This window comes from Dasypus novemcinctus, chromosome 4 (genome assembly GCF_030445035.2).
Source record: "Dasypus novemcinctus isolate mDasNov1 chromosome 4, mDasNov1.1.hap2, whole genome shotgun sequence".
Taxonomy (NCBI): Eukaryota; Metazoa; Chordata; class Mammalia; order Cingulata; family Dasypodidae; genus Dasypus; species Dasypus novemcinctus.
Genome location: NC_080676.1, coordinates 124,079,152 through 124,105,394, shown reverse-complemented (window position 1 = coordinate 124,105,394; position 26,243 = coordinate 124,079,152). Strand labels below are relative to the sequence as shown.

General features: G+C 39.9%; 1 protein-coding gene across 1 annotated transcript in view; it reads right to left on the bottom strand.

Moving 5' to 3' along the window:
* GBE1 (1,4-alpha-glucan branching enzyme 1) overlaps positions 1-26,243 on the bottom strand; it is a 342,498-nt gene that overhangs the window by 177,964 nt on the left and 138,291 nt on the right. Inside the window, exons 4-6 of the mRNA XM_058296064.1 lie at positions 15,443-15,568; positions 14,493-14,628; positions 12,267-12,357 (exon numbers count right to left, since the gene is read on the bottom strand). Coding sequence (XP_058152047.1) covers positions 12,267-12,357; positions 14,493-14,628; positions 15,443-15,568 — 353 coding nt within the window. The remainder of the gene's footprint in view (positions 1-12,266; positions 12,358-14,492; positions 14,629-15,442; positions 15,569-26,243) is intronic.

The window sequence follows — 26,243 nt, the reverse complement described above, 5'->3', positions numbered from 1 at the left end:
TAAATATACAAAAGCAGTATGGCATGATGCTTATACAGAAGTCAAAATTACTTAACATGTGTTATTAAGCAAATTCAGGAATATTCAATTAAAAAATCATAATAATTTTAATCAGGCCAGTAAATGTAGATTTAATATCTCAACCAAATTTCACATTTGAATATGTAAATAGAAAAATCTACTTTCTATCCTCCAGACCTTTTAATTTCCTTCTCAAGTCTAGCTAGAATGGGGGTCATGGTGGTTCCTGCTCACATACTACCCATCTCTTTGAGTATGTATGATTGAGAGAGAGGGTGGGGAACTCAGAATATTTCTATGAATGCCCTTAATGCCTTGATTGAGGGCATTCCTTCTTCACTTATTTCCAAGCCAGAATGTCCTCAGGTGCCACTGAGTCAAGAAAATGTGCAATAGAAAGGTGGGTAGCTCACATGCATGTGCATTATGTTAAAAGCAACTTTCCAGTCAGCACAAAATAGAAAACGACTCCCCAGAGGAAGTCCTTTCTTAACTTATGTGAAATCTGCATATTACAGTCTTTCATAGCTCAACTTTTTGTCCTTTAAATAATCACTCTGGTGACTGTCTACTCTTTCTCCCTCATCAGAAAATGCTTCTTGAAGATAGGTTATATGACTATCTGGTTCCTCCTCATGACCTACTACAGTTTTTAATATGTAGCAGGTCTCCTGATAGTCAACTCCATGAGTACCAAGAGTTATCTTTTAAAAATGCAAATATAATTATATTGTTCTCTACATAATATCATGCTTGAGCTCTCATTGTCCCTAAGGTGAAGACCACTGTCCTTTTCATGGCCTTCTGTACCGCCTAATCTGGATCCTTACAAGAACACTAGTCTTATCTTTCAAAACTCTATCATACTTTTTCCTCCTTATCCCAGTCATTTATCCTTTTGTCCACTTATTGACTAGCATGTTCAAACATTTCTTTCATTCATTTGTTCAACAAATACTTACTGCACTATTTTACCAGGTGCCACGAAATCTTTTATGATTGTCCTTATGGGTAAATAACAAATAAATGAGCAAAGTATGTGGAATGGTGAGTGATAAAATCTGCTCTAAAGAAAAAGGAAGCAAAACCTGGTGGAGAAGTGGATTTGCTATTTTAAATAGGATTAACAGTGAAGAGTTTGATGGAGAAGGCAATTACTGGAAGAGAAAAGAGTTCAGAGATGTGGGCAAGCTGCCGACGCCTTGTTAGACGTAGGAAAACCTCTCGAACTATAAGGCCTTTGGGGTTCCACCCAAAAGATGGCGCCGAGGCATGTTCCTCGGAAATCTGCCTTCCCCCCAGCAACTAGAGCGCATGAACCAATCAGCCTCACTAAATTAGCATAGCCAGTAAGCTGCTTGCACGTTGCCTCACGTCTATAAAAGCTACTACACTTCCTCAATAAATCAGACCTGCACCACCAGCCTGCGTCTCCAGAGCGGTTACTGTGTGTTGTCTTGCTCTGTCCTTATCTCTTCGGAAGCGGAGCCACTGGACGGCACCATAACATCTGGTGCCTGAACAGGGACCTGAAAACCCCAGAGACAATATCAGTGAGCTAGCAAGTGCAGCTCCGCGTTAGAGTCGGTAAGTGACCCTCGGAATGGGTAATCTTTCCTCCTCTGAGAAGGCTCCACAAGCGCACGCCCTACACGCACTTTTGGCAAGTAGGCGCATCAAAATTTCTGAAAAGGAACTTAATCAATATTGGGACCTTGTTGTTCGTTTTAACCCCTGGCTTTCCACAAGCACTCTATGGGATCCCGTCACATGGGCGAAGCTGCTTAAGTGTGTGCACTTTGCTAAAGTCCATGAGGGAAAAACCTTTCCTCTAGGCCTCATTCCCACTCTCTTAGCCATTCATGCTTGCCTTACAGGTGCTCCGCTAGATGTGCCTTCCCCAATCCTGCTTTCCGTCATGCCCGCAACTCCTTCTACCCCCGCGCCTCCTTACGTACCACCTGACCACAATCCCTTATACCCTTTTCGCTTATACCTTATATTGCTCAAAGATATATCCCAAAGCCCCAACTGCTCCCCCTCTGAAACTTCCCCTCTGCTCATCCCAACACCTGCTACCAACCGTTCTCAACAAAAAACCCCTACTGACGGCCCTCCGCAGGAAGCCATTGCTCCACAGGCTCCAGCGGAAGCCACTGACCACAAGAGCGTCGCCCCCCCCTTCCGCAAAGAAGGAGGACCTAATCACCTTTGCTTCGGCAGCGACCAACTGCTCCTCTTCTTCAAAACCTCCCCTTTCCCTTCCTACACAACCCCCACCCCCCTCCTCTTCCTCCTCTAGAGCTCCACCCTGCAGTCTTTGCCGTTTTCTTTCTGACCCTAGAACTGTTCCCCACTCTCCTTCCCTTGCACCCGCCATTTTCTCTTCCTCTTCTACTTCCTCTTCTGGTTCGGCAGCCATCTTGGCTAACCCATCCGTCACTGTTCCTCCTCCCACCCCTTCCCCTGCACACCTTTACCTGGTGAACTTCAATCCTACCAATCACGCCCCCTACAACTGGTACCCTTGGGATCATAAAACTATTTCTAACCTTCGCAAAGCCGTTCAGGAAGATGGCCTTAATAGTCCATATGCTCAGATGTTAATGGATAATCTGTCCCTTGAACACAATTGTGCTACTGATTGGAAGAACTTTGCGTGTGCTATTCTGACTCCTGGTGATTATATCACCTGGAAAGCTTTGTACAATGACGAAGCAGAGAAAACAGGCACGCGCAACCTTACCAACGGCATAACGGCCCTCCCCCCATGCTTTAAAAGGGGAGGAACAATGGGCTCTTCCAACAGTCCAAGCTGCATGTCCAGCGCCCTACTTTGATCAGTGCCTCACCATTGCTAAAATTGCTTTTCAAAAACTCAACTCTCAGGGAAAACCTATTCACCTCTCCAAACTTCTGCAGGGTCCCAACGAGCCCTTTTCCGACTATTATAGTTGAGTGAAGGAGGCCATTGATAGAAAAGTTTCCCATTCTGCTGCCGCTGATGATTTATTAAAAGACCTTCTTTGGGAAGGCGCCAATACCGAGTGTCGACAAACAATTACGCCTATTCGTAATAAAAGCCCCGACGACTGGGTCCTTGCTTGCAGAGACAATGGGTCTTATTCCACTTCTGCTATGGCAGCTGCAACTAATACCGCTTCTGTCCTAGCCGCTGCCTTAGCCGATCATTTGCGCATCCAGCCACCTCACAAAACCTGCCACAGGTGCTGCAAGCCTGGTCATTTCGCCCTCTCATGGTTACTCCTAAGCCACAAAATGTTCCCCCCTCGGTCTGCCCGAGATGTAGGAAAGGACTTCATTGGAAGAGAGATTGTCGCTCAAAAACTGACCTTCAGGGCAATCCTCTTCTGCCTTTAAACGAGATCAGGGGCACCTCTCAGCCCCGCAACTAAGAGAGGACCCCCCACCCGACATTTTTTGGACTATCCCCATTACCCAAGGTAAAGCATTTCTCACTCTTGTAGTGCAGGGCAAGTCCATTACTGGGCAAATAGACACCGGAGCTGACTTATCTGTCCTTCGCTCTTCTGACACAGACCCTTCATGGCCGATAAAACTAGGTCCCCTAGTTCAAGGTGTGGGAGGCCTAAGACCTTCACACCAGCTTACATCAACATTGACTTGGACAGACCTGGATGGCAGAACAGTCACCTTCCACCCACTGTGTTACCCAACCTTACTCATACCCTTTGGGGGCGTGACGTTCTCTCCAAAGTGGGAGCCATCCTCACTACTAATCCTACAAATTACCCCCAAGCATAAAGGCCACTGGCCGTCTGCCTTTATTTACTTTATCCAAACCAAAACCTATAAGATTAACATAGAAAGCGCAAAACTCTACTTGGACGGACCAGTGGCCACTGCCTCAAGTAAAATTAGAACAACTAAAACTCCTTGTGCAAGAACAATTGAACTTGCAGCACATAGAACCCTCTACTAGTCCTCATAATTCTCCTATCTTTGTGATTCAAAAAAAATCCAGTAAATGGAGGCTACTACGTGACCTCAGAAATATTAATGCTCATATGACAAAGATTGGCTCCCCACAACCAGGCCTTCCTCATCCTTCAGCCTCCCATGCGATTACCACATTATTGCAATAGACCTCAAAGATTGTTTCTTTTCCATTCCTCTTCATGAGGACGACTGTCAATACTTTGCCTTTTCCGTACCTATCACAAATAATTCAGTCCCCCTACAACATTATCAGTGGAAGGTACTCCAGCAAGGAATGAAAAACAGTCCAGCTATGTGCCAAATATTCGTTAGTGAAGCCACTCGTCCCCTTTCTCAGTTTTGTCAAATTGTTCATTATATGGACGACATCCTCATTGCTCACCCAGACCCAATTCACCTACAATTCTGCTTGAAATCTCTTCTACATATCCTTATGCATCTGGGCCTCACCATGTCACCTGAAAAAGTACAAAACTACCCACCTTACACCTTCTTAGGCTATACCATCACAAACTCTATCAGTCCTGCTGTCCCCACTACTGTTTTGCCCCATAAATGTACTCTTAATGTGCTTCAGCGCCTCTGTGGTGATATCAGTTGGTTGCGTCCTCATCTGAGTATAACCACTCATGAACTAAAACCTCTTTTTGACCTCCTGGAGGGTGACCCTGACCCCTCCAGCTGTCGTTTGGTGGGCAGCGCCGAACGAGCCTGCCCGAGCCTCATAAATGACAGAATTAAAAATCTTCACCTAGCCCACTTTCAACCAAAACTCCCTCTTTCCACTCTAGTCATCAACTCCCCTGGAACGCCCATGAATTCTCCCCTCTTTTGGGTACACTTATCTTTTAGTCATTTAGGTAAAATTACCTCTTATTGTGATGCCATATGTATCCTTGGGAGAAAACTCAGAAACACAGCTGTTCTTTTGTATGGCATCGAACCCAACACCTTAGTTCTACCATTCACTCAAGAACAAATACAACACCTTTCCCAAACTGATTTGAACATGCAAACTCTCCTATCAGGATTCACAGGTCAACTTGATAACCATTTGCCAAAAGACAAACTCATCACTGCCATGATTCTTCCATTTGTTCTCTCCTCTCACTCCTTTCCTACAACTTCTCCTATCCCTCAAGTTGCTACAATCTTTACCGACACTAACAAAACTCACTTTTCTATAGTAGTAAAATCCCTCGGCGCCTCAGATTCCATCCACATCGAGCAACATACCGGCTCTGTTCAACAAGGAGAACTACATGCTCTCCTCCAAGTTTTCCTACATCACCAATCCATCCCTTTCAAAACCTTCACTGACAGTGCATATGCGGCTAAATACTATCCGTGTGCTGCCACATGCAGTCCTTAAAAACAAAATAACCAATCAAGATAATATGTTGCTTTTTTGAAATCCCTCCTTGAAAATCGCAAACATTCCTGGTTCATCCAACATATTCGTTCCCACACTGGACTCCCAGGACCTCTTGCCAGCGGCAATGCCTTAGCTGATTCCTCGCTCGTGGTAAAATTATTAAGCACAGACCTAGACCAGGCAAGACCCCTTCATGCAAAGTTTCACATGTCTGCTCTCTCTCTCTGTGGGAATTCCCCCCACTGGAAAGTCCCTAACGGAAGATGGCGCCTAGAGCTATCAAAATGGCGCCTGGGGCAACCAAACAGTGCAAAAGTAACAAAAGAGCGCTTGGGGCAATGACTCAGCATATACTGGAAACCAGCCCGTTCCCAGGAAAAGGCAACTGAAACTGAGTGAGCACAGATCTGATAAGGGTATGGCAACCAGCACTAGAGCTCTGATGTACGTTTCACTCTGCCCAGTATCACCTAATCAACCTCTTACACAGTCCTTCCCCTCAGACGCCCATAAAAGTTGTCACGTTTCCTCAATAAACCAGACATGTGCTACCAAGCCTGCATCTCTGGAGTGGACTCTGTGTGAGAACTGTTACTTCATTCGCCGCTCACCTCGTTGCCGGAGTTGAGATTGCCCGGGACCCACAAACAGCATCTCTCTCTCTCTCTCTCAATCTCTCACTCAATCTCTCACTCAATCTCTCAATCTCTCTCAATCTCTCAATCTTTCTCTTTCTCCTTGTCTGTCTCCCCTCTGGCCCTGCTCTGCCACAGGTAGCCTTTCCTCCGGTCCGGTCCCAGCTAGCCCTCCTCACGTGTCCTCTGTCTCCCCCGATCGATAAGTGGGGTCGAGCGGACGGCATAAGTGAGGCAGCAAGAGGCTGAGGACAACGGTCTGTTGAGGAGGGCTGTGTGAGCAGATAAGAAACCTGAAGGAGGAGTAGCAACACTCCATCATCTCTTCCCTTCCTTAACACAGCAGCTATGCAAACACCTCACTCGTGCATGTAAACAATGTGGCCCTCCTTCCATTAGGCCCCCTTCAACCTCAGGGAATAAATCCTCATGGCCTCTGTCTGAATGCCATTTGGCAAATGGATGTCACAGACATACCTATTTTTGGATAAACTAAATTTCTACATGTCATAGTAGACACCTTTTCCAAATACACCTTTGCCACTGCTCTCGCAGGAGAAACTTCAAGACATGTCATTACTGCTTGCCTTCAAGCCTTCAACCAAATGGGCATATCATGGACCATAAAGACTGATAATGGACCCTGCTATGCTTCCATATCCTTCCAAAATTTCTGTGCCTCATGGCGCATCACACACAAAACTGGTATCCCATATAATCCCCAGGGCCAAGCTATCATAGAACACACCCACCTCATGCGTAAAAACCAAATTAAAAAAAAAAAATGAAGGGGCAATATCCCCGAGATACCCAGGGATGTTCTAAATAAGACTTTAATCACTATGAATTTTCTCACTTTTGACAATGAATGCTGTACCCCAGCAGTCAGACACTGGGGAGGACTTAGAAATACTCCAACCCCCATGCCATTAGTTAGATGGAAAGACCCCCTTACAAATGCATGGCAAGGGCCCCATCCCCTATTAACCTAGGAACGAGGGTATGCTTGTGTCTTTCCAGAGAATGCACAACACCCAACCTGGGTCCCCAGCCAGCTCGTTTGACCAGCCACCAGAGATGAAGTGGATACACAGCACCAAAATACTGAGGAGAAAGAATGATTCTGGACTCTTGCATCAATTACAGGCACCAGGACCACCGTTATTCATCAGATGTATCCTTCTCTTAATAATTGCTCACACCGCTTCAGGCACACTCCTTTGGATCACTCCATTCCTCTGGACCTCGAGCCCTGCCCTTCCAGCCATGGGACATCCAAATCAAGGCCGCAACCCCCGCTATGCCGTGAGGACAGTCTTTGGAAAATGGATGCTCTGCGGAGAAAATGCCTGCTTAGATCTTCGTCCATTCATCATGATGAATGCCACGCTCACTAATGGAACTTGGGTTTCTTCACATGAATGACTCAGACTGGGCAGCCAGCCTCAATAAGACTGCAAATGCCACCCTCTCTGTGCGCCCCTTACCCTGCGTAAATCTTCCCTTTCTTTTTATAGACTCAAGCAACCAATCCTATGACTGTAACATCACCCATTGTGTCCTTTCCAATTGCTGGAACCATACCAAGCATCCCTACGCTATTATTGTTAGAATTCCCTCCTTAATATGGGTTCCCGTTAATGCTACTGAGTGGACTGGCCCTTCTGAATTAATTACGCACTTTCATTTTAGGCAAAAAAAGAGCAGTTGGTGTAGCTGTAGCTCTCATCGCAGCTATTATAGCTAGCCTAGCAGCCGCTGCCACTAGTATCACTTCTATAGTCCAATACAATTCCAATGCTAACACAAACAACTTAGTAGAAAAAATGGCCACCCCCTTGCAAACACAAAACGTGCTCAATAATCATATTCATGGCGGCCTACTTAATGTACAACAACAAATACATTTACTAGAAGAAGTACAAATGATAATGCAACTGACAAGACTGCACTGTGACATTAATTATCCACACATTTGTATTACCCCCATCAGTGCCACCGATAGCATGGTAAAGTTTACTGCAGCCAGAGCAATGTTAAAACAAACTCTACTCGGACATTGGAACAACGACTTCTTAAATTTAACCACTCAGCTCACCATCAAATTCTGACCCTTAATAGCACCCGAGCAACTACCATAGACACCACACTGATCACCAATATTCTAGCTAACCTTCAATCTCTTTTCACTCCCTCTAATCTCATAACATTTGTTATCACTGGATCTGTTCTTCTAATGTGTATGCTCTGTATAAGATATGTACTGCGCAAAGTGCAAAACCTCCGCAAAGATGTTAAAACTTTAGTACTTGTCCAGCAGGCTATGGTCTGTGCTCTAGAAGCAGAAGAAGGCACTGCAGAAATCGTTTCTCAAGCCACGAATATCTTCGGCCTCGCAGTCCTGCAAAAAATGCAGAGGTAAACACCGTGCCAGAGAGCTTGGCTGGTAGCCAATGACGGGTAAGATCCTCAGAGGAGGACAACCTAAGACAGGCACAATTACCTTGGCACAAAACAACACGGGCACTTCACCTTGCCTCTAATAAAAGAAAAAAGGGGGAATTGTGGGCAAGTTGCCAATGCCTTGTTAGACGTAGGAAAACCTCTCTAACTATAAGGACTTTGGGGTTCCACCCAAAAGATGGCACTGAGGCAAGCAGCCTTCTCCCCAGCAATTAGAGCGCATGAACCAATCAGCCTTACTAAATTAGCATAGCCAATAAGCTGCTTGCACGTTGCCTCACGTCTATAAAAGCTACTACACTTCCTCAATAAATCAGACCTGCACCACCAGCCTGTGTCTCCAGAGTGGTTACTGTGTGTTGTCTTGCTCTGTTCGTCCTTACCTCTTTGGGAGCGGAGCCGCTGGACAGCACCGCAACACAGAGAGAAAGCAATCACACATGCAGGGGCACTGAGGTGTAATGAACTCTGAGTGTTTGAAGAACAGCAAACGGGCCAATGTAGCTAGAGTAGAAGGGTCAAGAAAGAAAAAGATGAACCCAGAGATTTAGCTAAGACCCAGATTACATAGAGCCTTATGGACCAATAAAAGGTCTTTGGCTTTTTATTCTGAAAGAGACAGGGAATCATTTAATGATTGGAGATGGTGATGCTATTTATTGAATTGGGAAGATGGTAGGAGGAGGAAGTTGGAAGAAAAGATCAAGTATTTAATTTTGAACATGTTAAGTTTGAGATATATTTTAGTATTCCAGTATTAAATAGAGTTGTCTGAAGTTGACAAGAGAGGTCAGGATAGAGACTAAAACTTGGAAGTTGATATAGAGAGCATATAAGAATGAACGTGATACCCAGTCAACTCACTATAAATACAGAGAGGAATGGAACCAAAGTCTGAGCACTAGGAGGTCCAATATTTAGTGGAAATATAAGGATGAAAGATGAAGAGGAAAGAGAAAAGGAAATAGAGAACAAGTGGAAAACAGAGCAACAACAGGAGACTATAATGTCTGGGAGGCCAAAGAAAGAAAAAAGTTCCAAGAAGGTGCAGTAACCAATTGTGCCAAATGCTGCCAACAGTTCAGTTAAGATGAAAGCAAAGAACTGACCTTAACAATGTAAAGGTCATCAATACCCTTGGAAAGAGCAATTTCAGTGAAGAGGTAGAAATCAGATTTGGAATGGATTCAAGAAAGAACAAGGGCCACACCAAGGAACCGAGAGTGCCTACAACAACAAGCAGTAGAATCGCATCCATCAGCCATGTGGGATCTAAACCCCTCTTGATACAGAGGTGGAGTGGACATCACCATCACAGGGTTCACAGGATGGAGGAATAAAATATTGATTAGAGTGGACTTATTGGTGTTCTATTATAGAACTATTGTGACTAGTAATGGAGAAAACTGAAGCATTGATGTGTAGAAAGTGACCACGGTAGTTGCTGAGGGCAGGGGAAGGGAAGAAGAGATGTGATGTGGGGGCATTTTCAGGACTTGGAGTTATCCTAAATGATATAGCAGGGACAGATGCTGGACATTATATATCCTGCTATAACCCACTGAAAGTGCTGGGGGAGAGTGTAAACTACAATGTAAACTATAATCCATGCAGGGCAGCAATGCTTCAAAATGTATTCACCAAATGCAATGAATGTGCCAAAATGATGAAAGAAGCTGTGGATGTGGGAGGAGTAGAGGGGTGGGGTGTTGGTATATGGGAACCTCTTATATTCTTTTATGTAACTTTTTTTGACCTATGTATCTTTAAACACAATAAAAAATTTAATAAAATAAATAAAAATTAAATTAAAAAAAAAAAGAAAGAACAAGGGTAGAGCAATTAGAAATAGCAGACAGGCAACTTATTGAAGGAGAACAACCGTAAAGAGAAACAGGTAAATGGGTCAGTATCTTTTCCATATGTTTGGAATGCTATGTACCTACTCCCCATTTCACCCCTTCCCCTAAAAACTCTTTTTTTTTTTTTAAGATTTATTTATTTCTCTCCCCTTCCCCCCCACCCCGGTTGTCTGCTCTCAGTGTCTATTTGCTGCATCTTCTTTGTCTGCTTCTGTTGTTGTCAGCAGCACGGGAATCTGTGTTTCTTTTTGTTGCGTCATCTTGTTGTGTCAGCTTTCTGTGTGTGCGGCACCATTCCTGGGCAGGCTGCACTTTCTTTTGCGCCAGGCAGCTCTCCTTACGGGGCGCACTCCTTGAGCGTGGGGCTCCCCTACACAGGGGACACTCCTGCGTGGCAGGACACTCCTTGCGTGCATCAGCACTGTGCAAGGGCCAGCTCCACATGGGTCAAGGAGGCCTGGGGTTTGAACTGTGGACCTCCCATGTGGTAGACGGACACCCTAACCACTGGGCCAAGTCTGCTGCCCCCCTAAAAACTCTTAATGATGTTTTGGATTTCAGTTCCAATATCAGTTCAGATCTGACCTACACTGAATCGAACACCTGATTCTATGCTCTCATATCACTGTCATTTTCTTCTTTGTTTTTACGATACGTAAAAATTATATAATGTATATTGTTTGACTGATTTTTTTATATACCATACTCTAAACTCAATGAGGCAAAGACAAGGTTGAACATTTTCATTATAGTATCTCTGAGTATCTAGCATATTGTTGAAACAATAAATATTTGAGTGAGAGAATGAATGTATACTATTAGTGGGCTGGTGCTGGATGACACAAGGGGTTGGTATGCCAATGCCTTTGTGTGCTTCAATGAAGCAATACTGGAATGTGTTAGATTTTGTTGAAGCCTACAGGAAATGGCCTACCTAATCTAGCTCAAGTGATTACTTCCAAGTTAATTGTTCCTTGTTGTCACTGCGTTTGGCAGCATCTTCAATTGCCCTTGGTATCTTTCTGTCCAGAAAACCACATTCTTTGATTTTGAGCCTAAGAGGAAGATCAGCCACTCTGTGGATTGTATATACCCTACCTCCTAAGGGCCTCCTCAATCACCTTCCTACAAGAGTCATTCTCTTTCCGGAAAACAATGAGCGCTCTAATGAAAATTGACATCCAGAGGACATGATTTTCTGAGCAAAGCTTAGATTTTCAAGCATGTGAAGATTTCTGGATATCCTTTATCAGAAATCATTTCATGAAAAGCAACATAAATTGACAAGGTCCTATCCAATAAATTGGACAAGTCACAACTTGTCCACACACATCTAAAGCAAAAACCAACTTATCTACATATGACTAAAGTAAAAATGAACTTGTCTGCACATCATGAAATCACTTACACATGCTATCTGAGGATCTCTAAGCCTGAACAACTGCTAGGATATTCTGACATTCTTTGAAAATGGGTGTTGATTTCCCCAAAACCAGGACTTTTGTTTGGGGTAAGTAAGTTTTGTTAACATTCCATCCTCTTATAAGGTTTGCTTTTCTTACTGTTTTTGCTTAACCAATCATATATCTCTTTGTGCATCTCAGTATATCACTATTATACAAACTGCCTCTTTTTCAGGGAAAATCAAAGAGCGCCTGCCTCAGCACACAGCATTCCCCAATTTGCAACTTGCCTCCATTTAATAAATAGTCTCTCTTCTCTAAGTTCTTAGAGTTTGTCTTTTATTTGACAAGGCCATCCTCCAAGGCCAGATAGGAAAGGAGAATACAACTCTAATAAAGGAGAGTGCTCACCTTCAACCTGTTAACCTTTAAATAGGTTACAAACCAATGTTTAGTAAAAAGTAAACATTCATTTTGTTATTTTCTGGCCAAAATAAAAATAGACATTATGAGTCTTTCACTTTACCTTGAAGCTGCAAAGAAGCTTGTGATCTGATAACCAAAACTAGCATAGTAAGCATGCTCCATGATCGCCATCATCTGAATACAGTTGTATCCTATTTAAACAAAGGTCAAATAGAGAGTTTTATCTTCTTGAATAATTCTACCTTAATATCTTTTGCTTGTCTGACCTTCTAACAAAATTGTGGTTAGTTTCTTGAGAGCTATACTCTGACTAGCTACTTGAAATGTCTTCACTTAAACAAGCAATAAATGATATGCAAACATACTCTTAATTTGGCTTTAGAATATTAATGATGATAATCTGCATATACTAAACTTCAGCTGCAATTTTAATACTCACGTTGAAGCTAAATAAAAATAACTGATTGCATGCCACATATATTTTACTTTACCATTATGTTAACATTTCAGTATTTGCCATCATTTTTTACACTTATAAAATCACTCCAAAGTTGTATGTGCATGTGCGCATAGTCACACACCCATTATCTTCCTTTCTCCATCCAAAAATGTTTTGCCTTAAGGTTAAATGAAGTGACTTAAAAAGATATGTATTGTATTAGCAAATCCATAACACTTAAAAGCAGTTATGAAAGCATTTTTAATGTAAGCAAATAATAATCAGAAATGAAAAAACTTTGGTCTTTAAAAAAAAGAATCACATTTTCCTTCTTCAAAGTATAAGTTGATAAATTTTAAAATATGATTTTATTGCTTAGAAAGTAACCTTCCTATAACATACACAGAAAATATTTTTACTATGTTCTCAAAGAAAAATTCATGTCAATGCAAGTTTTATAATTTTCTTAAGGTTTATACAAGTTCATATTCAGTATCATTTCATTTAGATATAAAACTATATTTGTAAATAGTTTTGTAAACAAAGAAAGGTATCAAATTAATTTCTATCTTCTCAGTTGATATCTTGCACATATGCCAGCATGTAATTAATATTGGAACAGTTACACATTTATATTCAGAATAGGGAATTATAATTATAAAAGATGGCATAAACTTCTCCACTATTTCATCATCTAGTAAAAAGTTATTGCTTTATTTTAGTGTAAAAAAATCAAATTAACTCTAACAAGTCTGATAGAGATACATACATAAACTGCTCATATAACATACAACTTTTGTATACTTTATAATAAAATATGTTCTAGAGTTTGTACTTTCTCTATTATACAATAAATATTCTTATATTTAAGCCCCAAGTTACAGTTTATGTTCCAAGCACGTGGTTAGGCAATTCAGATGCAAAGACGAAGAGAATCCTTGATCTGCCCACCCTTCTCCAAGATCAGGTAATAATTTATTACTATATAATATGATGAAACATCTCAAATATAACAATGGTAACACATCTATTATATACAATTAATATTAAAATCTCCATCTACTTAATTAATTTTGTTTTATGTAACCTGAGCTCACAATCACAAATAATTAAGATTCATACATCAGTGAAAACTTTGAGTTACAAATTTTTCCTCAAGTGAAAATTTGGACTGTCTATCAGAAGCAGCATAATTATACCTGCTTTTATCTTCCTTCCTAGCCACTAGAACAAGTGCTAATATGCTGTGAAATTATTAAAAAAAAGATAACTATAAAAAAGAAAAATAATAGATTGAAGGCATACTAAGTCAATAATTCAACAGTTTATTATTCACTCTTCCAGGTTATTTCCATGAAGACAGGGTCTCTGTTATACAGGCCAATATATTGAACATCTAGCACAATGTGTCTCATATGGAAGGTACATGATAAATGTTTGTTAAATTAGTTATCCAGACAGGGGCCATGGGCTCTGACACAAAATAAGTTCCAGACACCTTACAAATCCTTACAAATGTAACATTTTTCCCCCTAAAAGACTAAAATGAACAAACTGCAATCAATGACCATTTAAATTATTAAAAGTACTCTACTATAAAAAAGTAATTATACTGACATATTTATCTACAAGTTTGGAAGTCATCAGTTCACATTACCTAAAATTGAAATTGGAATAATATCTTGAATTCTTATACTCTATCTTATTCCATTTTGCTTTTCTATGCTACCACTATTACAGGATAATTTCAGAAACCTAAAATAAAATGTGTTTCTATTACATATTTAATCTCTTAGCACAAAAAAGAGACACTTGTAATTAGCTTTTCTAATAGGAGAAGAGACTCATTAAAACTTTATCTGAATAAAAATCACAGTTATTACTTACCAAGGTCTTTAATTCTTGGTAGTACATTGCATGTAAAATGTTTATAAGAAGCTACTTTTCCTTCATGGGAAGATATTCCCACATGAGATTCATAAATTCTTAGACTTCTTGGCTTCTTTGGTCTGGAATGCTTAAGCTACAGAATATAAAATTACATACAGAATTAGACCAAAAATGAAAGTATGACACAAATTGATCAAGCAAGCTAAATAAAATGGTAAATCAATCCAGTCAAACACTTGGAATTATTTTTGTATATAAAAGCCATTGGCTACATTAATTATATTTTCAGTTGGAAAAAATTCTTTTTAGGATCTTGTTAATGGATCTATTTTAAAAGAGGAATCATGCATTGGCTTAACACTATATGCCTTAACATTAAGTGAAGATATTACATGAGCTGAAGTCTTAAAGAAAATGTAAAAGCCATGAAATGCACAATAGTAATGAAATGCAAGGTATTTAACAACAAGCCCCAGTAACTCAAAGGACAGAAAAGTGAGTTCAAAGACACAAATAATCATTGTTGATAACAGAACCTTAAACTTTACCCTAATTAATATATCTATTTAGTAGTCTTCCCTATTTCTTCTTCCTAGGACACTGATTTTTTTTCAGCTACAAGACCATAACAGTGAGAAATATTACATCGCTGATGAGTCTTTGATGAGTCAAAACTAATGGTTTTTAAAAATTCAGTATTCCTTCTGAGTCAATATGTAGAAATTTAGTTATTAAGGTTTTTTTTCCCTAAACTTAGATCAAAACAAAGATTTTATTGGCTACACATGATGGATTCTCAAATATGTATGGCATATTAATGACACAATGATTTATAATTCTAAACCAGCAGTGAAGAAGTTGAACATTACTATAAAACTTATAAACTAAAAATTAATTTTCCTAGAAATATTGGAAAAAGCATTGATTTAAAGATTTGTTGTTCTCACTTTATATGGGTGTTCTGGATCCCAGTATATCCAATCATAATTCACATTATCACCTTCACGAGTCACATACGTCGCCCACGGTGAAATACGATACAAGATCTCTCCACTTTTACTAGTAATAACCACCTGAAAAAAGAATGATATGTTATTGCTTTAAAATACTTTGAAAACTCTAAGACAATACTTAGTGACATGCACTGTAACTAATAGGAAATGGAGGAATGATCTTAAGAATCTAATCTACCATCCAGAGGTGGAACTTTAAAGATGATATTTAAATTCTGTGAACCTTCCTTTCCTCATCTGTTATAGTATACGATCCTATTGATTCTTTGACAATATTCACCATTGCAAACCAACCATTAGTGTAGTTAATTAAAATAAATATACAGTAGATATTAAAAAGTGAAAAATAATATTTGGAAGCTACTCTCAATAAACCAACTAACAGGAAGGAGTAATACTAACATAATAAGAAAAAAAAAAAAAAAAGAATGAGTTATATCACCACCTCTTTCTTCTCTTTTTCACAGCATTATTAACAATTTCAGGAAGCCAAAAGAGAAAAACAGGTTTCGAATAACACTTGCATTGTGTACACAAACACCCCCTCCCCACAACTCTCCCCCACACACAGCCTATATTGCATATATTTCCATCCCTTTTCAACTTGTTCTACACCCTATTCCCACTATGCTTTACTATATAAGGCCAATCATTTTCCCATTTAATTATCCATTCCCATATTTGCCAACAGTATCGAGTACAGCTATCAATAATAAAAAACAAAAGATGCAAACATGATTTTCTAAATCCACCATCTTAAACTTAGCATTGAAGGAATTTCAATTTATCCAGTATATTTAGATAAAAGGCAGCTACACAGTGCTTCCCAGTGACTGAAATTATAGCTTTTATAGTTTAAATTAAATTTCCTAAAAGAGAGTAGTATAATTAAAAAAAAACATTCAGATTAGTAGCTATATCTTATATACATAATCTATACTATGATTATATTTTGAGAGAAAACATGTTCTTTAGTCTCTTTAATAAACAAGCTCAAGTACTCATAATTCTTGGTAATTAATTTGTATAATTTTTCATAGTTTAAAAAGAACCTTCAAATTCAATATCTCATTTGATTTCAGACAATTATTACAACCCAAATATTAAGTGAGATTAAGTGTGGCCAAAAGTTTCAAAGTCACTAAGTGCCAAAGCCAAAAGCTGAACATAAAGTTTCCAACACTTACTTTCTTGCTTTTAGCAGGCTTTCCTAGCACTTCCTCCAGATCCCAAAAAAAGAATAAAGATGGTATAAGGTAGAGGGGGCAGGTGAGCATGGAAAAGGAATGCCCAAGTTACATGAGCACAATTTTCTCTTTTCCCTTCATTATGCCTTCTGCTTATTGAAACCGATCACAGCCAGGTGTTATTATTTGAATAACTGTCAAAAATATGAATCCATAGGACCAAGCAACTTCAGTAATATTTTATCCTCAAAGATATATTCCTTAAGCCACAAGAATTTCTAATATAATATACAAAAGTGACATATTTGAGAAAAGGCCTTTTGCTCATTCATCAACCCAGAATAGTCTATGAGTTAATAAAATACCAGAAATCAGCTTTTAGTGAATAGCACGCAGCCTAATCCATTCATTCATCCTTTATTTCTTTTGCAAATGGCTTACAACCCTTCCCAAAGGTGTTCATAAACCAATAATCATTTTTGAACATTGGTAGAGAATATTTGAATCTTTAAATAAGGAATATGAAGAATCCCCATGCTAACTATAATTTCTCAATCCTTTAGAATATTAATTTATCTTTTGTACACACTATTGTCTTAAGGGGCTAATGAGCAGCAATGGGTGTTAGAAAGAACAGTCCACAATGGGTCTCTTGCACTCCTGCGTCTTTTGTAGGACATGACAAGAATGCAAAGCCTGGACCCCTCTTTATCCAGGCCATTTTTCAGATTTGTCTTTGTAGTGAACACCCCTAAACAATGAAATAATATCTCCTTAGAAAACAAAGAGCAGGCATGCTTACAGCTTGCTAAAAATATTGATTCCCTAAATTCAATTTTCCTCAGCTACAATGCAAACCCACTGTGTGAGCAGCGTCCATTAGGCCTCATAATATCACCCTCATGTGACTTAGAAGACAAGAGAAACCAATATTATGATGATGTTCATACTGCTTTCTGTGCCAGGAGTAATAATGTTGTTTGTCTCTGACCCAGGCACCTCTTGCCCTCTTCCAGAATCCATGAAACAGCAACGGATTAGTTTCTTAGTTCATAAATAGGGTAAAATCAAATCCTAGATCTGACAATGAATTACGTCCTCCTTCACAGAATGGCTTCAATCTCACAGGCTTTTTGAAGTCTATCTTTTTATTACCAAAAGTTCTGATTCTTCTCTTCAACTGTTGTCATTTTTGCCTTTATTAGGGTTGTTTTTTGGGTAGGAGACTTCTAATTATCTTATTACTTTCATATTTCTTAGTAATAATAATCTGTAGTCATGGGCATTGCTAACTACCTTTCCAAGACTTCCTGGCAATTAGGTGTGACCATGTGACTAAGTCTCTCCTAAGGAATGAAATGGGAATTGATAGCACTTCTAGGTGATGGACTTTCTCAGAATGAATGGGCCTCTTCCACTCTTTCCCCTTTTTTCCCACTGGCTGGAATGGGGACTAAAATAGCAACCTCACAAGTCATATTAAAGATGTATTCTGTATAAAAAGATGTGTAGAACAGTCTCCAAACAAATCTGGAACACTCACCTGTAACTGGTAAATAAAAGGAAAATAAATTTCTCTATTCTTTAAGTTACTGAGTATTAAAGGTTTTGTTAGGTCCCTGAATTTTGTAGTCCTCTTTGTTACAGTAGTTTAGGCTTTCTTAACAAATACACTTGCCTATAGAAGGCACCTATCTTAATTTTGATTTGCTGTTTCTAAAATGCTGTGACCTTAGAAAACTGCGAGGGGTACTAAATAGTGGGGGGAAAAATAAACTAATTTTAAGAAACATTTCAATGAGTAAAGAACAGGAACCTTCTGGATAAGACTTTATTCACAGAATGTTTAGGAAAAGTCAGGGAATGGGGATACTTCTTGGGTTTTTGCTATGTTCTCATGACTTTAGATTCCAGATAGAATATTTTTCAGATAATGAGATAAAAGTTTAAGTAATGTAATCTACAACCTCAAAATGTCAGTAAGCTTTAGCAAATTATTTTAAAAGCCAGCTTAATTGATTGTTTAATAATAATAAGTCTATATAAGTAGCTGATGGGTAGAAGATACTATCAAATATATAGTTTCTGAACAGCAATTTGGCAATATGCATCAAATGTTCAAAAAAGATCTCTAATGAGTCAGCAATTCTACTTATAAAAATTTTCCCATTAGAAATAATCAGAGATGTGTCCAAAGAACTGTATCATTGTCTATTTAAGCTTTGTATTAATTTTTTACTAAAAAGTGAATGACAGAATAATGTATAGCATTGAAAATATAGTATTGAATCATATTGAAAGATGCAAGAAAATTCTTACAAATTATAAACAAGAATACAGAATACCATTACAATTTAAAAGCATACAATCTCATGGGCTAGAGTAATTACAAAAATAGAAAATATATTGACAAAGAGTTATCTCCAGGTGAAGGGAATATTAAGGGTTTTAATTTCCCAGTTAGATGTTTCTTTAATGTTATAAATTTATCTTAATTATATAGCTTCTATACTCAGAAAAAAAAGGCAATTTAATAAGGATCACATATAAATGAACAGTATAATTTCAAACACATCTGTGTAGCTCTGCTAAACTTGTGAGTCTGTGCTAAACTTGTGGAGTAAGCTGTGCTACACAAGTTGTATTCCTTGTGTTTCTTAACTATAGTGACATTTTCCTAACATTAAAAAAGTAAACATTCAAATCTACATAAAATCATTTTAAAGAAGCATACTAATGAAAAGATACCATAATGAAATTTTTATAGAACAAATAGATATTTCTTAATATAATTTTGTAGAAATGTCATTAGGCTCCCTTTTATTTTTTTTATTTTTTATTTTTTTATTTTTATTTTTATTGGTTTTGTAAAAATATTACATTAAAAAAATATGAGGTCCCATTCAACCCTACCACCCCCACCCTACCACTCCCCCCCCCCCCCAGCAACCCTCACTCCCATCATCATGACACATCCATTGCACCTGGTAAGTACATCTCTGGGCATCTCTGCACCCCATGGTCAATGGTCCACATCATGGCCCATACTCTCCCACATTCCATCCAGTGGGCCCTGGGAGGATTTACAATGTCTGGTGATTGCCCCTGAAGCACCATCCAGGGCAACTCTAAGTCCCAAAGGCGCCTCCACCTCTCATCTCTTCCTGCCATTCCCCATACCCATCAGCCACCATGTCCATTTTTCCCACTCCAATGCCACCTTTTCTCTGTGGACCTTGGATTGGTTGTGTCCGTTGCACCTCTATGTCAAGAGGAGGCTCAGATTCCACATGGATACTGGATGCAATCCTCTTGCTTTCAGTTGTAGGCCCTCTAGACTCCATGGTGTGGTGGTTGTCCTTCTTCAACTCCATCTTAGCTGAGTGAGGTCAGTCCAATAAATCAGATTGTAGGAGCTGAAGTCTGTTGGGGCTCAGGGCCTGGCTATCATATTGTCAGTCCAGAGATTCAAATCCCCTAAATATATCTTAAACCCCAACACCAACTACAATTCCAGTAAAGTAGCATGAAAGTCTTGTGCAAAGAGATCCCATCTGAGTCCAGCTCTATCACGCAGAAACACCAGCTCCAAAGAAGGGCCATCTGATATGGCAGTAAACCCCATCTGCCATGACCATAGAACCCGTGGGTCTCTTTAGCCCTCAAAGGAACGAATACCTGGGGTTGTATCTACTTTATCTGTCTCCTAGACTCTGCTCAGTTGTGCTTAAGGGCAATCCTTCTGAAAGCCTCCAGGCTCCCTTTTAAATGAACCAAATTATCTCCTTGACTTCTAGAAGGTAACCATCAAAGGAGATTATTAGAATAAATAAGGAACTGAATAAAAGAAACCCCTACCTCAGCAAAAATCAAATTGAGTTAGAGAACTATATGAAGTGAAATTTTATTTAGAAAATGTCACTTAGTACTAAAATTCACAATGTAAGAAACAGTTGAATAAAATAGTGAAGATCTAAAACATTGTATGTGTGTTTTCTAATTCTAGTAATATATTTTGAGACACTTGCAAAAGAGTATCATTTGCATGGACTGGAAAATTACTGAGAAAATGTACTCCTCAGGTAGTCAACAATTTTATGCAAAAACAGTGGATGAGTTCAGTTGGTTAGAAAAGGCACAGATACGGAATAATTTAATTCAATGTGTCTAGATTACTACCAAAGCCACAAGTGATTGCTAAAGGAAGAAGCTATTCTTTGTAAATAATAATGATAATAATAATAATACATTTCTTAAAGAGGATTGAAAGATATAAAATAGTGACCAAGATAACTATCTGATGGGATATAGGTTACCATAAATGACCAAAGTCATTCCTGAGTTATGAAGCAATATTACCTCCTCCTCTTTAAATCACCTTTAAAATATTTCAGAATTATTTAATCTGAAATATTTTAAAGGTGATTTAAAGAGATATATATATAACACTGTATTTAAGAAAATACATTGACTGGTATATGCAGTCACCAGTCAGATGGTATGAATGAACACCAAGCGGAGGTCTCTGAATGTGCTAGATATTTTTCAGCTCTTTAGTATGAGATATGGAAGTTCTAGGGGGGGTGGGGGAAAATAGGGTAAAGGGAGTAATACTATGAGGACCGCAGGCAGGAGCTTTTTTTTTTTTTTTTCAAGATTTATTTTATTTATTATTTCTCTTCCCTTCCTGCCCCGGTTGCTGCTCTCCGTGTCCATCTGCTGGGTGCTCTTTTGTCCGCTTCTGTTGTTGTCAGCGGCACGGGAATCTATGTCTCTTTTTGTTATATCATCCTGCTGCATCAGCTCTCCATGTGTGCGGCGCCACCCCTGGGCAGGCTGCACCTTCTTTTGCACTGGGCAGCTCTCCCTACGGGGCGCACCCCCCACACGTGGGGGCTCCCCTACGCAGGCAACACCCCTGCATGGCAGGGCACTCCTTGCGTGCATCAGCACTGCGCATGGGCCAGCCCCACACAGGTCAAGGAGGCCTGGGATTTGAACTGCGGACTTCCCATGTGGTAGACGGATGCCCTATCCACCGGGCCAAGTCTGCTTCCCCAGGAGCTATTTACAAACAAGTATAAAAATATTTTGATCTTTTTGCAATGAGTGAATATAACAATGAATGTATATAAAAGGCTAAATATAAAGAATTCATGATGGGTAGGTTCATAGTAAAGATGACTAGGTTATGGTATCCAGTTGTTAGTCACACAAGCATTTGCCTGATTGCTACTGTGAGAATATTTCAAGGATTTAAATCATCAGTGAGTTAATTGCATCTATGGCTGATTACATCTACAAAGAACTAAAGAAACTGCCACCAGCAATGTGAGAAATCTCATCCAATCAGTTGAAGGCCTTAAAGGAAGAACTGATGATTATAGCAGAAAGAAGGAAGAATTTCCATCTCTGCTTCAGCCAGCCAGCTTCTCCTGGAAAATTCATCAAAAACATTCATCGGAATTCCCAGCATTTGACCTGCTATATGGAATGCAGACTTCCCATCCCCATAATAGCATGGGCCAAATTCCTATAATAAATCTTATAATATTTACATCATATAGACACTGAATAATTTTAAGTGTTTCCTTGCAGAACACTGAATAATTCAGATTTGGTACCAGGAGTGTTTCTTAAGAAACAATCTTAAAGATGAGCTTTCTGAGTTGGTGCTGTGGTTTTTGGAATTGATTCTCTAATCTGACTAGACTCAAAAGTATTAATGACCTTATCCAATGATCAAGATGACATTGATAGTCCATGATGTGAACTGGCAATACAGAAACATAAAATACCACCATTGGATACTGTTACTCAAATGGTTGTAAGAGGCAAGACTCTTGATGGCAGTCTATTTGCTAAGGGAGTTTTATGGAGCTAAAAAGTGTAATGATGTGGGGAAGCCAAGATGGCAGCAGAGTAAGGAACTCCAGGAGTCCACTCTTGCTGCAGGGCAGTTAGTAATCACCCAGAGCTATCTAAAGTACCTGTTTGGGGGCCCCAAGAGACCAGAAGAGTATCCTGCAACATCCTTTAAAATACCCATTCTGCACAGAGGATTCGTGAGCAGAGCCCGCCACATGGAAGTTGGTGCCTATGGCACAGCCGCCTCAGGAACTATTCTGTGGCTGGAGTTGGAAGCTCCATTTCCCAAAAAATGGGACCAACCAAAGTCCAACCTCTCTAGGAAACTGCATGCCACACCTCAGAGGCCTGTGCCCATCCTACTCTAGCAGTGCAAGGTGTCTCAGGAGTTATTCCGTGGCTTGAGTTAGAAGCTCCACTTCCCCTAACAGTGGAGAAAGAGACAATTGCCCATTGACCTCAACTACTGATTAATGGACTTGGCTGGCTAAAATATAATCCTAGAAACAGCTTGGGTTTGAGCCTGTCCAAATTGGAAAGAGTCCAGTAGCCGCCATTTTGACTCTGCCCCCAGCACGAGGGGAAGCCTGGCTGACTGAAAATCCAAAGAAGTTAGAGACTGACTTCTTTCCACCAAAATCGGACTGCAGGCCTAGGCTTTAGCCCAACTCCAGAAGACAGGAAGCTGGTGGTACCTACACCAGGCTCTTTAGGCAACTGTAGGTGCTCTCCACCAGGGGCTGCATCCCCGCACCCTAATATGATAGGAGAGGAGCTGGGTATCCTCAGCCTCTCCAGGCAACAGCAGGTATTTCCAGCCCACATAAATTTGTTGAGTGCCTTCGTGTCCATCTGCACCTCTGTCCCCCCATAGTATAGCAGGGGGCTGGTGTTCCCTCAACCTCTAAGGGCAACTGCAGTTGCTTCTGGCCTGCACAAACCTGAGTGTTGGGTACCTGTGGCTCCAACCCCATCAACAATATAACAAGAGAAGGACTGCATTTGCCCAGCCTCTCTGTGAAACTGCAGGTGCTTTTGGCCCACACAGCCTGGACTGGTGGGTACTTGTGGATCCACCCTCACCCAAATAGGAAAGGAGGGGGCTGGTGTTTCTCTAGCCTTTCTGGCCAAAAGCAGACAATTTCAGGCTGCATGGACTGTATTTGTTGGATGTGTATGGCTCCACCCCCACCTACAGTAGGATAGAAGGGTCCTAGTTTCTCCACAGTCTCTCCATACAACAAAAGGTATTTTCCCCTACAGGGACTAAACTGTTGGGTGCCTGTGGATCCAACCCAAGGCTCCAATATGATAGGAGGGGGCTGGTGTTTCCTCAGCCTCTGCAGGCAATGGCAGGTATTCTCAGCTGAAGAAACTGAACTTTTGGGGGTCCATAGAACTACCCCCACCATCCAAGAGGATAGGAGGAGGCTGGTTTTTCCTCAACCTCTCTGGGCAATGGTGGGTACTTTCAGCCTACAGGGACTGAACTTTTGGGCACTGGTAGTTCTGTTCCAAATCCCTAAAGGGCAGACGGGACAGTATTCCCTCAGCCTCTCACGGCAACTGCAGGTATATTCAGCCCACATAGATTTTGTTGGGCACTCTAGAGGGTCCATTCCCACCCCCAGCAGGGAGGGGTTCTGTTGCTATGCCAGTTTACCTGGGCAACTGTGGTCATTTTGGACCCGCATGATATAGATTGCTGCCCACAACTATAGCTCAATCCCCAACCAAGGTAGGAGAGGAAGAGGTATGAAGCTTCATCAGTCTCTCCAGGCTACTAGAGACACTCCTGTCCTGCCCAATTTGGATTATAATATATGGATGCAACTCTGTCCCTACCCTTGGCAGAGGAGAAAGGTGGGAGAAGCTTCATCTATTCCTAGGGCAAAATGGGCAGTTTCAGTCTCCATAGCTTACAATACCAACTACTCTCCTACTACACAGAGAGCAAGGGAGAAAAGACAAGAAAGCCCTAAACTAAAGGGAGAAACTGCAACCAGAATAAATACATCTAGCGAGCCAGATGTGAAAACACCAACAAAAAATTACAATCCTTACCAAGAAACAGGAAGATAAGGCCCAGTTAAAGGAAAAAGATAAACCTGATAATGACATAAAGGAGTTGATAGAACTAATCATAGATGTATGAACAAGTCTCCTTAGTAAATTCAATGAGACAGCTAAAGAGATTACAGATATTAAGATGACACTGGGGAGCACAGTGGAAAATTGGAAAGCATACACAGGAAAATATCAGACCTTGATGAAAGGTGCAATAAATGAAATTTTAAAAACACAGGAGGCATGTAACAGCAGATTTGAGGAAGTAGAAGAAAGGCTCATTGAGTTTGAACACATGGCCTCTGAAAGCAAACATGCAAAAGAACAGATGAAGAATAGAATGGAAAAAATTGAACAAGGACTCAAGGAATTAATGACAGCAAGAGACTTGCAAACATATGTGTGATGGGTGTTCCAGAAGAAGAAGAGAAGGGAAAAGGGGCAGAAGGAATATCTTAAGAAATAATGGTGAAAATCTTCCCAACCCTATCAAAGGACATAGTTATCGATGTCCAAGAAGCACAATATACTCCCATCCGAATAAATATGAATAGACCAACTCTGAGGCACATACTAATCAGACTGTCAAATGCCAAAGACAAAGAGAGAATTCAGAGAGCACTGAAAGAAAGCAATGCATAACATATAAGGGATACTCAATAAGATTAAGTGCCAATTTCTCATCAGAAAGCATGAAGGTAAGAAGGCAATGATATGATAAATTTAAGATACTGCAAGAGAAAAATTGCAAGCCAAGAACTTTATATCTGACAAGATTGTCTTTCAAAAATAAGGGCAAGATTCAAATATTCACAGAATATAAACAGAAACTGAAAAAGTTTATAACAAAAAGACTGGCTTTGCAGGGAACACTAAAGGGAGTGTTACAGCCTGAAAAGAAAAGACAGGAGAGAGAGGCTTGGAAGAAAGTCTAGAAATGATGAATATATCAGTAACAGTAACTAAAAGTGTCAAAAGAGTAGTGAATTAAAATGACAGATAAAACCCAAAGATCAAAATGGATGAAATAAGAACTGCCTTTACAGTAATAACATTGAATGTTAATGGATTAAACTCCCCAATCAAAAGACACAGGCTGGCAGACTATGTAAGAAAATATGAGCCATCTATATGCTGCCTACAATAGACATACATTAGAGCCAAGGATATCAATAGTTTGAAGGTGAAAAGATAGAAAATGATATCCCATGCATGCAGTAACCAAAAAAAAGCTGGGGTAGTTATACATATGTCAGGTGATATAGACTTTAAAAACAAAACTGTTATTATAGACAAGGCAGGACATTACATATTAATAAAGGAATGATTCACCAGGAAGAAATAACAATCATAAATGTATATGAACCTAACCAGGATGCCCCAAGATACATGATAGAACCACCAGCAAAACTAAGGGAGTAACAGACATTTCTACAATAAATGTCTGGAGACTTCAATACACCATTCTCAGCATTTGATCGAACATCTGGGCAGAGGATCAATAAAGAAATAGAGATATTGAATAATATGATAAATGAACTAAACCTAATAGACATATACAGAACATCAAAACAGCAGAATGTACATTCTTTTCAAATGCTCATGGACCATAT